Source organism: Camellia sinensis, chromosome 12 (assembly GCF_055761805.1).
Source record: "Camellia sinensis isolate YWXY chromosome 12, ASM5576180v1, whole genome shotgun sequence".
Lineage (NCBI taxonomy): Eukaryota > Viridiplantae > Streptophyta > Magnoliopsida > Ericales > Theaceae > Camellia > Camellia sinensis.
This window is the reverse complement of record NC_138972.1, coordinates 114136856-114150759: the sequence shown is the minus strand read 5'-3', so window position 1 is coordinate 114150759 and position 13904 is coordinate 114136856. Positions and strand designations below refer to the sequence as shown.

Sequence of the window (13904 nt, the reverse complement as noted above, 5' to 3'; positions counted from 1 at the left end):
TCCACAAAAGCATAAAGATCCCTCAATCAAATCATAATAATCAAATTGTTGAAACCAAATCTCATATAAACAATTTTTTCTAAAACTCATGCTAAATATATTCTTGGACCAGCCAATGTGTGGCACGTAGTTTGTCAGATGGCTTTTATTAATGCTTAGCCCCAAGCTTGGTTTCACATAAAAAATCGTCCTATTAATTATGTTAATATGTTACAGCCTATTTCCTTCAAGAACATACTTATTTTTCCAAACTATTATGCTTAGCAAATGTTCCACGTTATAGTTTATTATGAAGAGGACAAAACTCTAGCAACAATAGTATTTGATTGATATGGAAGTCTGGTTAAAGAGGAGAAAACATTGCACCAAAAGGATGTATAAAAGGGGCGAAATGGATATTCATGTCATGTCAAAGAAGTCACAATAGAATAATGTTTGCAATAACAGAAAAGAGTTGCAGACATCTCCTCACTTGTTTCTCTCATTCAAAACCATGCATGAGACTTTCATCTCACACTGCTCCTAAGTGATAAAACAAAGAACTCGTCTTCTTTCTTTTTTGATTACCTTCCTCACGAATGTATAATAAGACCAAAGTCATTCAATTTCTAAAAAAGATTACCAATCCTTAAATACTGGTGTGTAAATACTGGTGTGTGTGTCACATAAAATAAGTTCTTTCCTGGATAACACAGAGAATATCAGGGAGGTGATTTTTGGACTCATCAACAGGACCTGCATAGAGTTCAATAAATACATCAGGCATTAAGGGAGGGAGATAGACAAGCATTAATGGATAGCAAACATAACAAGTAATATACCAAGTAACACAAATAAGTGATGCGCTGGAGCATCCGCCATTAATTGTAGATCATTTGGAGAATTTTTGTAGTGCGAAGCAACATAGAGGGGGGAAATTTGTTATACTATGTTGCAAAACCTCGAAAAGATTTTCTTCCACCAAAAAAGAGACCTTTAAAAAAATTCAGCATACTATGGGTACTATACTGTAGCTTCGCCAGGTATCAATGGCACCAAAAACTTGGCAGAGCTAATAAGCAGATATTGCAGCAGTCATACAATGAGGCATGGGGTCCTGGGGACTCATTTGATAATGAGACAGATCAAACTAGATGTGTCACATGATAATCAAAGGGAGAAAATTAGAAGTAACTATATCACACAACCTAAATCAGTGACATTAATTGAAATTCTAAAAAAAGCAGTATGAGATCCCAAGTCCAAGGAAAGATAATAAGTTCCTTGACTAAGTCAAAATCCCAGGGGATATGTCATTACACAACTTTTTTGACAACAAATATATGTTTTTGAATTCAAATGCATAGAGAAGCATTACCTCAATTCCACCAACAAATATAAAGAAACATACACACATACACACATAAAGATGAGTAGATACACACATACACATATAAAGATGAAGAACTACCAGGTCTTTGTTGTTCAAGATGATTTTTTCTTTTCATTTTTGTTCATTCATTAATGAGTAGATATTGGTTTTTAAAAAGATTACCTTAGAACAGCGAAGTCGCATCCTGATTTTCAGAAACTGATGCAGTACCCTGAAATTCAGATTGAATTAAAGAAAATGCAATGTAAACATTGAAATTATCACACAACCTAAATCAGTGAAATTAATTGAAATTCTAAAAAAAGCAGTATGAGATCCCAAGTCCAAGGAAAGATAATGAGTTCCTTAACCAAGTCAAAATCCCAGAGGATATGTAATTACACAACTTTTCTAACAACAAATACATGTTTTTGAATTCAAATGCATAGAAAAGCATTACCTCAATTCCACTCTGTAATCGATTTACTTGACTGATTATTGACAATAATCAGTCTTTACCATTACCTCAATTCCACCAAAAAATATCGATTTACTTGAAGCTTAGAGAAGCATAGAGAGAAAGAGAGAGAGGGAGAGAGGTACCGGAGAGCTCCCATGGGGGTTCGAAGCAGAGAGAGAAAGAGAAGACAGTGGCGTCAATGTAGAATTTGAGGAAGCTGATGATGATGACGGTGGCTGTGGTGGTGGAAACCCTAGCCTTTGGTGACCCAATCGAAGCACCGTGTCGCGATTCACAATCGAAAACCCTACCTTGCGAGTGGGAGGATTGCGACTTGAAGACACTGAGAGAGAATGGGGGAGAGGCAGAAATCGAGGCCAGCGGAAAGAAGAACAGAGAAGGAGAGAGAGACAGAGGGAATGGGAGGAGACGAGTCAAACCAAATTACCCCAATCTGGGTTCGATTGATGCATTAACAGTGTGTGAAGAGAAAATTACCCCAATCTTAATTTTTTTTTTCTGAAATTCAATTCCCGCCCCACGTTTCAAATTTCCCCCCAAACTTTTGGCGGCCAAACTCTCAAATTAGTCGCAAAAATAAGTTCTTTCGCCGACAAATTTTTTTAGTCGCCAAATCTCAATCAACGGCGACTAAAATATTAGTCGCTAAAAGTACTAATTTGGCGACTAATTTTTTTTAGTTGCTGAAAATAAGTTTTTCACGACCAAATTTTTGGTCGCCAAAAAATATGTGACATTCCGCTACCAAATTTGTAGTTGGTCGGCAAAAGTATACCACTTTCTGCAACCAGCATATTTTTTGGTCGCCAAAATATAACCTTCTGCGACCAATAAAATTTGGTCGCCAAAATTAATGATTATTCGCGACTAATTAATATTTGGTCGCCAAATGTCATTTTTTTGCGACCAAAATTTTTTTAGTCGGTAAAAGTGGTCGCAAAATGTGTAAATTCTTGTAGTGCTAGCGGTTGGCACACGTATTGCATGTATAATTTAAATAAATAAAAATAAAAACCAATAATAAAGAAATTAATATTATAATATGTATATTGCCCAAGTGGTGAGAGGTTTCTTATTGAAACAAAAGATTTTGGGTTCAAACATTTTTTAGCACTGCATGTAATTCTTGTTTTTAGGATACGAAAAAAATGCCACGTGAATGAGGAGAAGGCTTAGACACAAAATATATATATATATATGTGCGCGTGTGCGCGCGCGTGTGTGTTTAGATTCAAACTTTTTTATTTTTTTGTGTTTTTTAATACAGGATATATACATATGTATGTAATTTTCTAAAAATTATTTATGACATTTTTTGTTTGACACCATTTTTTATTATTTTTAAAATTTGAATCTATTAAAAAATAAGTTCATTAAAGAAAACATGATTGATTTGAATTATTTTATTACCGAACCTGCTTTAACCTGCCCATTTGCCACCACTACAAATTACTGATGCAAGGGATTAGATAAGAGTTCCAACTTCAGCAATTTCGATGAATGAAATCACTTTATAAATTTAAGCAGCCGTGCTGGGGACCCCCAGTTGGGGGTGACCCCCAGCACCCCCACTCCACGTGGGAGGCTGTGGACCAAGTAAAAATCAAAAAAAAAAAAAAAAAAAAAAAATTCAACCAATCACGTGCTGCCACATCAGCTGGGGGTCACTGGGGGTCTTCAAAATTGGGGGTGCAAATCATTTTTCAAATTTAAGTGTTATAAATTTAGAAACAAAAAACAACTTTTAAACTAAATTACATTTATTGCGTTTGGTTCTAAAGTTTTAAAAGTGGTTTTTGAGTTTTTTTTTTTTGTTTTTTTTTTTTTTTGTATTTTGTTGTTCTTAGTCAATTATATGCACCTAAAAATAAATTTTTTTGTGAAAAATGTATTGAATTTTTTTTAATATTTAGTCTATTTTTTTTATATAAAAAAAAATCACAAATATTTTTACTTTTAAGTATATCTAAATTAAGTGAATCTAAAAAGGAAAAAAAAAAATCTGCTTAAAATGTTTAAAAAATTCGCCAAAGATGAGTAACATAAAAAACAAAAAACTCAAAAATTATTTTTGAAAATTGTTTACTTAGAGTAAAAATTTAGTATAATGATGATATCGTTTTACCATTGACACGTGATATTATCTACTAACAAACTTACATGTATGGGGTGAACTTACTCAAAATATAACTATATTGCGATATATACATGAAAAGATAAATGACAAGATATTATTGGATGATGATACCAATAATATAATAATATTGTATTGAACATTTTTTTATTATTATTTAGGGGCATTTTTTCATAAATCCCTTTTCACCTACTTATGTTTCATTTAGTCCACATTATTTTCTTATATTCCAATAAGTCTTATGAGTGACATAGTTACCAAAATACCCCTAATAATATTTACATTTACAGTGTGAATGTTTCGTGATATGAATGTTCACACTGTCAATGTGAATGTTCACATCATCAATGTGAATGTTCACACTATTAATGTGAACATTCACACGTCAATGTAAATATTCACATTGTAAAATATGAATGTTCGCATCACAAAATTGCTAACCGTTCAAAAACTATTTGCAAGGGTACAAATGTCTATAAAATAATTTAAATATGAAAATTGGGATTTGGTAGTTCAAATATTCAAATAATAGGACTTATTGGAATATAAGAATATGTTATGGATTAATTGAGATACAAACACTTGAAAATGGATTTTCTAATAAATCTCCATTTTATTTAATGGGATCTTTAATTTTTTAAAACAACCAAAATAGACAAAATAAAATATTACCAATATAAATAAACTTTTTGGGAACATAGGTTAAAAGTCAAAAGCTAGCTTTTAATCCATTTTGAAGCTTTTAACTATCTTCCTAAAACACCTGGCCTCGCCCTTCAGACTTGCGGCATTGATTGAAAGTACTTATTGAAGAAAGAGCGAAGGTGTTGACGCCATAAAATGCACAAGACTGCGGTATAAGGAACCAAACCAAATTGAGGAGCTCGCCTCATTCTCTAAGCTGTTGAAGATGGTAATTTTTTGGACAGCTAATTGCAGCGTAGCATAACATGGCCAACCACACATTTTTCAATTTTTCCCATTTCACCTCCTTATTACCTTCATCGATGAGGTCAGAAAATATATCCGAAGGTAATAAATACGTCTTTTTAATTTTTTCCATTTTGCATCCTACTCGATTTTCCGTGGGAGACATGCGTCCTCCTGTATACCTGGAAAACAATTTGACATTGTCCATGACAAGTATCAACTGACTATCCGATACAACAACAGGCAACAATGAACGGAAGGTGAGGAGTAGATACATCATGTAATGTGATAGAGTTTTGCATGTTTCCTTGTCATCATCATGTCCAGATAAGTGAGCAGTATTTTCGAAAATGCATGTAACCGACTCTAAATCTGACTTTGACTTGGCCATGAGTTGGAAAGTGAAAGATATACTTTACAATGGCTAAATGATCAGAATTCCCGTGAGGGTATTTATCACGCAAGATGGAATCAATAATCCAAAAGCAAAGGTCATTCAATGGTTCTAAAACTTGTATATGAAGAACACATCCTGCCGTTGCTTTTATAAACACAATGGCAACCATGCCAAAGGTCACAACCTTTGGGTACACAAACTTACAACCACAATTGTCATGAAACAATGTGTCCATTGTGTTCAAATTCAAATTTTTAACTTTCGATATTGTTCCATTTCCTTGCGGGAAGGAATACACCAGCCAATTGGAAATGATCAAGTATGAAGAGGCACACCATATTATGATGTGGTCACATTTAATCTAACATCTCCCACTTGATCACATTATAATGAGGTGAAAAATCCAAAGTTGATCATGTTTACCTTGGTACCAAAATTTTGCCACATGCCAACTTTTATCTATGAAATTATCTCATAGATCGACGTCTGATTGTGACTTGGCCATACGTGCGCACGTTTTTGTCACCAATCTGACCGCACCCGTACGAATGTGTTCTCCCACTGACAACATATTCCAGATGACTTCAATTCACTATATAACAAGTGAACGACATCAATTTTCAGTGATGGGTTCATAGTCCATTCCCAATCACCATTGACAACTTCAGTCGTACACATTTTTCATGTGTCGACCTGCACTGAAATTATTGTTAAGTACTTCCTTTAAGACCCATTCCTGAAGGTTTTCCTTAACACACCTTATCAATGGCTTTTTGCTGATCAAGCAGACAATATCATCTAGTTAGCACGTTGCATATTATGGACTTTACATCTCATGCTAACTATGATATCCGTACCTTGTTAGTTCCTCTATCTTGTTACCTGACCAACCACATGTTTCCATGCAAGATAGAGTCGCAAAACATCGGTTATCCAGGCGTCCCCAGAGTCATCCGATTATGCTCTTATATAAGTAGCTAAACCACTTAGCTAGGTATTTTTTAATCCCATATCAGCTATATGTTCTCTAAATTTTTCCAGAGACAACCCTTTGGTCATAGGGTCAACCACCATCTCTTCTAAGGGTAGATAGTTGACTTTAATTTCACCTCTCTCCACTATGTCCTGAATATAGTGGTAACTTACATAAATATGTTTTCCTTTAGAGCTATTTGCTCCACTTTTAATTAATGAGATGGTAGACTGATTGTCACAAAACATATTGACCGGTCTGACAGGTATACCTAATTGTAAACTGTCAACAAATCGTTTTATCCAGACCGCATTACTAACGGCTGTGCTGTAAGCTATGTATTCAGCTTCCATAGTATACTTTGCAACACAACTCTGTTTCTTACTTAACCAAGAAACTGCTGTTCTACCAAACAAGAACACATGACCACTAGTAGATCTTCTATCATCTACACTTCCTGTAAAATCCGCGTCAGTGTATCCTTTTATGTCTAGATCACATAAACCAAAACATAACTTCAAATTTTTAGTACCTTTTAAATATCTGAATATTCTTTTGACTGCTTGCCAATGTTCCTTACCTGGATTGGGTTGAAATCGACTTACCAATCCGACTGCATGACAGATGTCAGGTCTAGTGCTTGTCATAGCATACAGTAGGCTGCCTACTGCGTAAGCATACGGGACATTTCTCATTTCCTCAATGTCAGACTTAGTTTGAGGACTCATACTTTTACTAAGACTTTGTCCCTTGCAAACATGCGTACTTAAAGAATTACAGTTATTCATATTAAGTCTTTTGAGTACCTTGTCTAGATATTTCTCTTGATCTAGATATAATAATTTTGAATTTCTATCTCTTGAAATTCTAATTCCTAGAACATAGGTTGCAAGACCCATGTCTTTCATTTCAAATCTAGATGCTAAGAAAGTTTTGGTTTTTATAATCATATCTGGACAATTTCCTGCTAACAATATGTCATCCACGTATAAAGATAATATTGCTAACTTGACATCATTTTTTCAGATATAAACACAGTGATCTAATGGACTCACAACATAGCCCATTTCTAAAATGGCTTGGTGGAATTTCAAGTACCATTGTCTTGAAGATTGTTTAAGTCCATATAGAGATTTCTTCAACTTGTAGACTTTATCCTCGTTGCCTTGGTTCTAGAAACCATCAGGTTGAATCATATAAATTTCCTCTTTTAATTCTCCATTGAGAAAAGCAGTTTTAACATCTAATTGATGCAATTCCAAATCCATCCTGGCTACTACCGCTATTAGAATCCTTATAGAGGCAAATTTTGCAACAGGAGAATATGTATCTACGAAGTCTATTCCAGGTTGTTGAGTGAATCCTTTGGCTACTAACCTGGCCTTGTATTTCTCCAAACTTCCATCTACTTTGAATTTCTTTCTAAGAACCCATTTGCAACCAATGGCTTTTCTTCCATTCGGGAGATCGGTTAATTCCCAAACATCATTTTTCTTGATCGAGTCAAGTTCTTCATTCATTGCCTCAAACCATTGAGTAGCATCACTGCTACTCATTGCTTCATTATAAGTAGTAGGATCATCCACTAAGTTATTAATTTCTTCAACTTGAAAAACATAATGATCTTTAAAAAACGTAGATGGATGTCTTGCTCTTTTACTCCCACTTATCTCAGGATTCGAAGCAGGTAAAGTAACGTCATGTAATTTGCGTTTGCTCCCACTATTAGATGGTTCGGGAAGAATATGTTGACTGTGTGACAAAGAAGGAAGAGAAGAATCCTGAGATACTTTAGAGAGCAATTCAATTTGTTCAATAGGAGTAACAAGATCAGTGAATTCAAGAAAAATAGCATCTCTACTTTCTATTAATCCACGTTCGGATGGAAAAAACGATAACCACTCCCATTTTCGACATAACCAATAAACTTGCATTCCTAAGTTTTGCTTCCCAATTTATCCCTTAAAGGTTTGGGAATAAGCACATGTGCCTTCCATCCCCAAACTTTGAGATTTTGAACATTAGGTTTAGTTCCATGCCAGTATTCGTAAGGAGTTAGAGGTTTGGTTTTTGTTTCAACTTTATTTAATATGTACGCAGCGATGGACAGGGCTTTTCCCAAAAAATGAATAGGAAGATTAGCATGAGCCATCATAGACCTTGTCATTTCCATGAGAGTACGATTTCATCTTTCTGCGACCCCATTTTGTTGTGGTGTGTATGGCATTGTAAACAAATGTTTTATGCCACATTGTCCTTGCAGAAAGAATCCATAGCTTCATATTCGCCACCTCTATCATTATTCAAGTGTTTAATGAACTGACCAAGGTGCTTTTCTACTTCTAATTTATATTCCTTAAACTTGTCAATTGCTTCTGATTTGTGTTTAAGAAGGTAGATATGTCCATATCTTGAATAATCATCAGTAAAAGTAATAAAATATTCCATGTCTCGATGAGTTTTAGTTCTTAAAGGGCCATAAATGTCCGAACGAATTATTTCGAGTAATTCTGACGATTTCCAATGTTTGAAAAATGGCTTGCTAGTCATTTTGCCTTTGATACATGGTTCACATATATCAAAATCATCGAAACATACTTTAGGCAATAAGCCACTATTAAACATTTGAGACATTTTATTTTCATTAATGTGACCTAACCTTAAATGCCACAAATAAGAACTATTATTAGTAGAAACATGCAAATAATCAGAAATACATACTTTATTATCAATAGGAAGAGAGTACATGTCATTCACTCTTACACATTTCACTAATACACTTCATTTCTTAATCAATACTGTGCTAAACCTAAAACTAATCTCAAAACTTTTTTGAGTTAACATCGGAACTGAAATTAAATTTCGCCAAATGTTGGGTACATAAAGCACATCATGAAGCACAATAGAAGTTCCATTAATAGAGAATTGACAGTTGCCGATACCCAAAACATCACTATAGGAGTTGTTGCCCATGTAGATTCTGTGTTCATCAACCTTCTTTTCAGTAAACTCCATGAACATGTCTTTATTTTGCACACTATGCCTAGTTGCAGCAGAATTAATCCACCATGAATTTGATGAAGGTTTAAGCACCATTACTTTAGAAATTGTCATGGCAACAAGGTTATGATCTTTTTTCTGCTTATTCTGAGAACAATTGGCTTTGATATGACCTTTTTGACCGCACTTGTAACATGGACCTATCTGATGCTTGTGATGTTGTTGTTTTGCCATTCTTGCGGTTTCTTCCATCCTTTCTGAAATCCCTTCTTCCATTTTCTCTTGAAAGAAGTCGTCTTTTTCTTGTTGAATGGTGTGTGGGTATTATTCTGTGGTTGTGGTGAAGATTGTGCCATCAACAAGTTAGAAGACAATCCTTCTTTACGCCTATGCTTCATCCGTTCTTCTTCCAAAACTAAGAGTATAGGCAATGTTACCATTGAAATCTCTCGTCCGCTATGAGTTAGAGATGTGATAACATGATCCCAAGACAATAGAAGACTATTAAGCATGGTAGTTACTTGCATCTTGTCCGACAAAGAGTGACCAGCGTTGGATAATTCTTTAGCAATTAATTCCATTTGATTAACATGATCACCAACACTATCATTATCACTCATACGAGTGTTATTATATTTGTTCAAGAGCGATTGAATTTGAGTATCCGATCGAACTCCATACTTACTTTCTAGTGCTTCCATTAGTTGTCTTGCAGTTTCATGTTCTTCAAAGAGCGGAATAATGTTATCTTTCATATTATGTAACATAGTTGCCTTTGCCATTACATCATCTTCTATCCATTTATTTTGGAACCAATTAGAATCATCATCTGGTTTAGAAGTGGATAAAGTATACAATGTTTTCTCATGTGTAAGAAGATAAGAAATGTGGCGTTTCCATGTTCGGAAATTATTTCCATTAAGCATCTCGGTTCTCGAAGAATCCATTGTATTTTTAATAGCCATATTAAAAACAAAATGTGTTACTATGAAAATTCAAATGTGAATATTACAATACTAAACTAAAAATAAAAATAAGCAAAATTAAAGACAACAACAGGTCTTAATAAGGATAAGCCTTGTAGTTGTTGAATCGGCCCTTGTGATGAAAATAATGTGAAGGAACAGAACGGTTCTGTTGCCTTGGGTAAGAAGAATGATGAAAACCCAATGGCCTTTTAAACCCAACACTTTGCTTATGAGTATCGTAATAATAGTTACGAGCCCAAGGAACACAATGGTGCCTTTGAAACAATGTTTCTGTGGATGTTTTCCTTGGTAACACCCTTGGATAGCCTTCTTCTTGAATTTTTCTTTTGAAAATGTAGAACAAGTACCCATAGAAAAATTCTTAGAAAAATTCTGGAAATTTTGGCTTTTGAATGACTAAAAACGGCCTTGAAATAAACGAGAACGAGCTGAAAAACCCCTTGAACCAATCTGTCAGTTCAATGTTTTGGCTGAACCGGCTTGAACCGTCTTGAACCGCTGGTCAACGCACGGGTCAACGTGCGGATCAATGCGCGGGTTAGTACGCGGGTCGTGCGGAGCAGACGGACGCAAGTCTGGGCGCGGTGTGCTGGGCGCTTGGTTGACGCGCGGATCTGGGCGCGAGACGCTGGGCTGCGGCTTTGGGCTGCTGGGCTGAGTCGCTGGGCTGGGTGGTCCTTGAGGCTTTGGGTTGCTGGGCTCCGCCTGGCAGACTTGGGCCGATTTCTGAATTGGCCCAAAAAATGTCTTCTTAATTTTTAGGTCCAAAGGAATTGATTTCCTTGCAGTAAACTTTATTTTGGGCCCTCTTTTTAATTTTGAATTCAGCCCAAGCCTTTTAGTTTGCAAAACAAAGTCTTCTTCTTGGCACTGAATTTTCCGATCGTCTTCTTCGGTGGGGGTATGAGACCAAACACTGTAAGTTGGATCTTCTGGATCAAATTTTCTCCGTTTTTCATGATCAAAATTTTGAGAAGAACAAGATGGTGCCAATTTGGAGATGCAATTTGAAGCGAAAAATATTTTGTAAAATTGTTTCCAACGGTGTAATTCGGACTCACTTTCGGCAAGGTTTGAAACAATAGCACCACCAACAGTTATTTTCTTCGGATAGTTGTTTGGAAATACAATACGTTGATGATGATTATATAAACAAACCGAAATAACCAATGCCGAAGATTGACAATCAATGATTTTCTGAATTTTTGGTAAAAAGAGTTTGGAAAATTTTTGTTCTTCTAGACTATATTTCGACATCTGCGATAATGTGTAAACAGGCTTTGATACCACTAAAAGATATACTTTACAATGGCTAAATGATCGGAATTCCCGTGAGGGTATTTATCATGCAAGATGGAATCAATAATCCGGAAGCAAAGGTTATTCAATGGTTCTAAAACTTGTATATGAAAAACACATCCTGCCATTGCTTTTATAAACACAATGGCAACCATGCCAAAGGTCACAACCTTTGGGTACACAAACTTACAACCACAATTGTCATGAAACAATGTGCCCATTGTGTTCAAATTCAAATTCTTAACTTACCAGATTGTTCCATTTCCTTGCGGGAAGGAATACACTAGCCAATTGGAAATGATCAAGTATGGAGAGGCACACCATATTATGATGTGGTCACATTTAACCTAATAGGAAGTGTATGCATCATCATAATGGCAACATATATCTGTTATGATGTGCATAAAAAAAATTAGCTCATGAAAAGGTGTAGAGCCAATAAACCCCTTAAGCCACCCAAAGTCAATAAGGTTGTCTGTAGCTGTGGCTCTATAAATAAATTGAACAATCATGGGACATAGCTTCGGAGGGATACACACACTAGTCGTATGCATGTACCTATAGAACTTGTCTTGAATCCCCAACCTCCCAATTATTCCATTCCATTTTTTATGATTGTTTTCCTTTTTCAATAGATCAATTTGCCCTATCTTTTTAGACCACTTATTCTTTCCAAAAAACCAAGGAAATTTTTGCCACAATTGATTTTCCCATTTGCCTTTGCCGCGCTTAATTAGCCAAAGCATTGCCCGATCAGAGAATAATAACAAAATGACTGCATAAATCTCCAAAGCTAGAGCTCCGACCAATAGTGCCCCTGTGATGACAATATCAACCATGGAGTAGTGCTGCTTGTGCCACTTGGCGATAAGCCGGAAGAGTCCTACCAACACAGACACTGTACACATGAAGTTGATAGAGCGAAAAATGCACCCTCTCTTGGTAAATGTTATGGGTGCTTTTGTGTATAACAAATCGTACATGAGCCCCATTTCAACCTCCAATACATTCTCACATTCTATATAATCATCCAGATTTATTGCATCTGGATTTAGTTTTGCATACCGTAGTTTTTTTTTTTTTGGATCAGAAAAGGGGAGTATATTAATCACCAAACTGGGTTACATCTGAATAGAGAAGAGTAACAAAAGAGCTAGGCAGATGAACAGTCCATACCGTAGTTTGAAACTAGATCAACGAATGTCATAATTCTCTCTATAATCTTTAAATTCCATCACTAGATTGTGGGCCATTATTAAATCATTTTCACATGTCCTTTTTCCGATGAAGCGAGCTAGACCATGTGGGCCTCTTAGATCATAAAAGGGTACAATGTTTTTTGATTCATCATGGCATGCTAACTTAAGAGCCCATGTCCTCTCCCCGTACTTAATAATTCTAGCCACGAATGCCGGGATTAACATAAATGAAAACCAGAAATGCCTCCAAGACATAACAATGACATAAACTGCCACAGTAACTTGAACACTCATGCCCAAAAAATGCCTTATCCACAATTGATTATCATTCAAAGAACAAGCAGTTATGGTATCTGGGCCACCAAGATGCAATAAAAGAAAGGGTGCCCATAATGCCTGTAATGTATTATTGGGATTAGGAATATTATTTAGGGTATGAGAGAGCTTGCCGAGGGCGACAGTTGCCACCCAATCGGCCATTGTGTAGGCCAACCAGACAATCACATTAATCCATTGTGACAATATATTCTTTCTGCGTTTGCCAAAGACGAAAAGAATGATTTGTAAAGTGAAACTAAGTAGAACCAGCATCTGAACTTTCCACACATCCCATAGTATCTTCCACGATACCGGAATCAGATTCATCACACCATTCTCTTCTTTATCCACATGCAAAGAAAATTAAGTTATTATAAGTAAACATAGATGGGTAAATATGAACTGAACATTGCTATTCAACTTAAAAAATTAGATGTGGCACTCAATTAGAATATCTAATATAACATTTTTTCTTATATTTTTTCTAATCATCAACCAATTATCTCACTTATACATTATAAAAAGTGGACTTGTATATCATTTTTCATATAAATTATATATATATATATCTATCGTGGTAACACATTATAATAGAGAATGAATATTCAAAAATTTCTACAACACTAACTCATTTTTTATTTTTTTTCTTCTTATTGTGCACCATATGCAAGTTATAATAATTTATGGTGTCAATAGTACAAAGTGTCTTAACCAAACCATTTTCAGTCAATACTAAAGAAATCAAAATTGGTCATAACTAATACCCTAATGAGTAATAATTAACACCACAATAAATCATAGTCAACATCAAAATAAGTCATAATTAAACGCCA

At 35.2% G+C, this 13904-nt stretch overlaps 1 protein-coding gene across 1 annotated transcript; it reads right to left on the bottom strand.

Annotated features, from left to right (window-relative positions):
- Positions 1-6283: 6283 nt before the first annotated feature.
- Positions 6284-6994, bottom strand: LOC145803824 (secreted RxLR effector protein 161-like). Its single transcript, XM_082897188.1, has 3 exons — positions 6847-6994; positions 6530-6756; positions 6284-6418 (listed from the first exon to the last, which is right to left on the bottom strand). Exons 1-3 carry the CDS (start codon positions 6992-6994, stop codon positions 6284-6286), a joined length of 510 nt encoding a protein of 169 aa, XP_082753314.1.
- Between the last annotated feature and the right edge of the window lie 6910 nt (positions 6995-13904).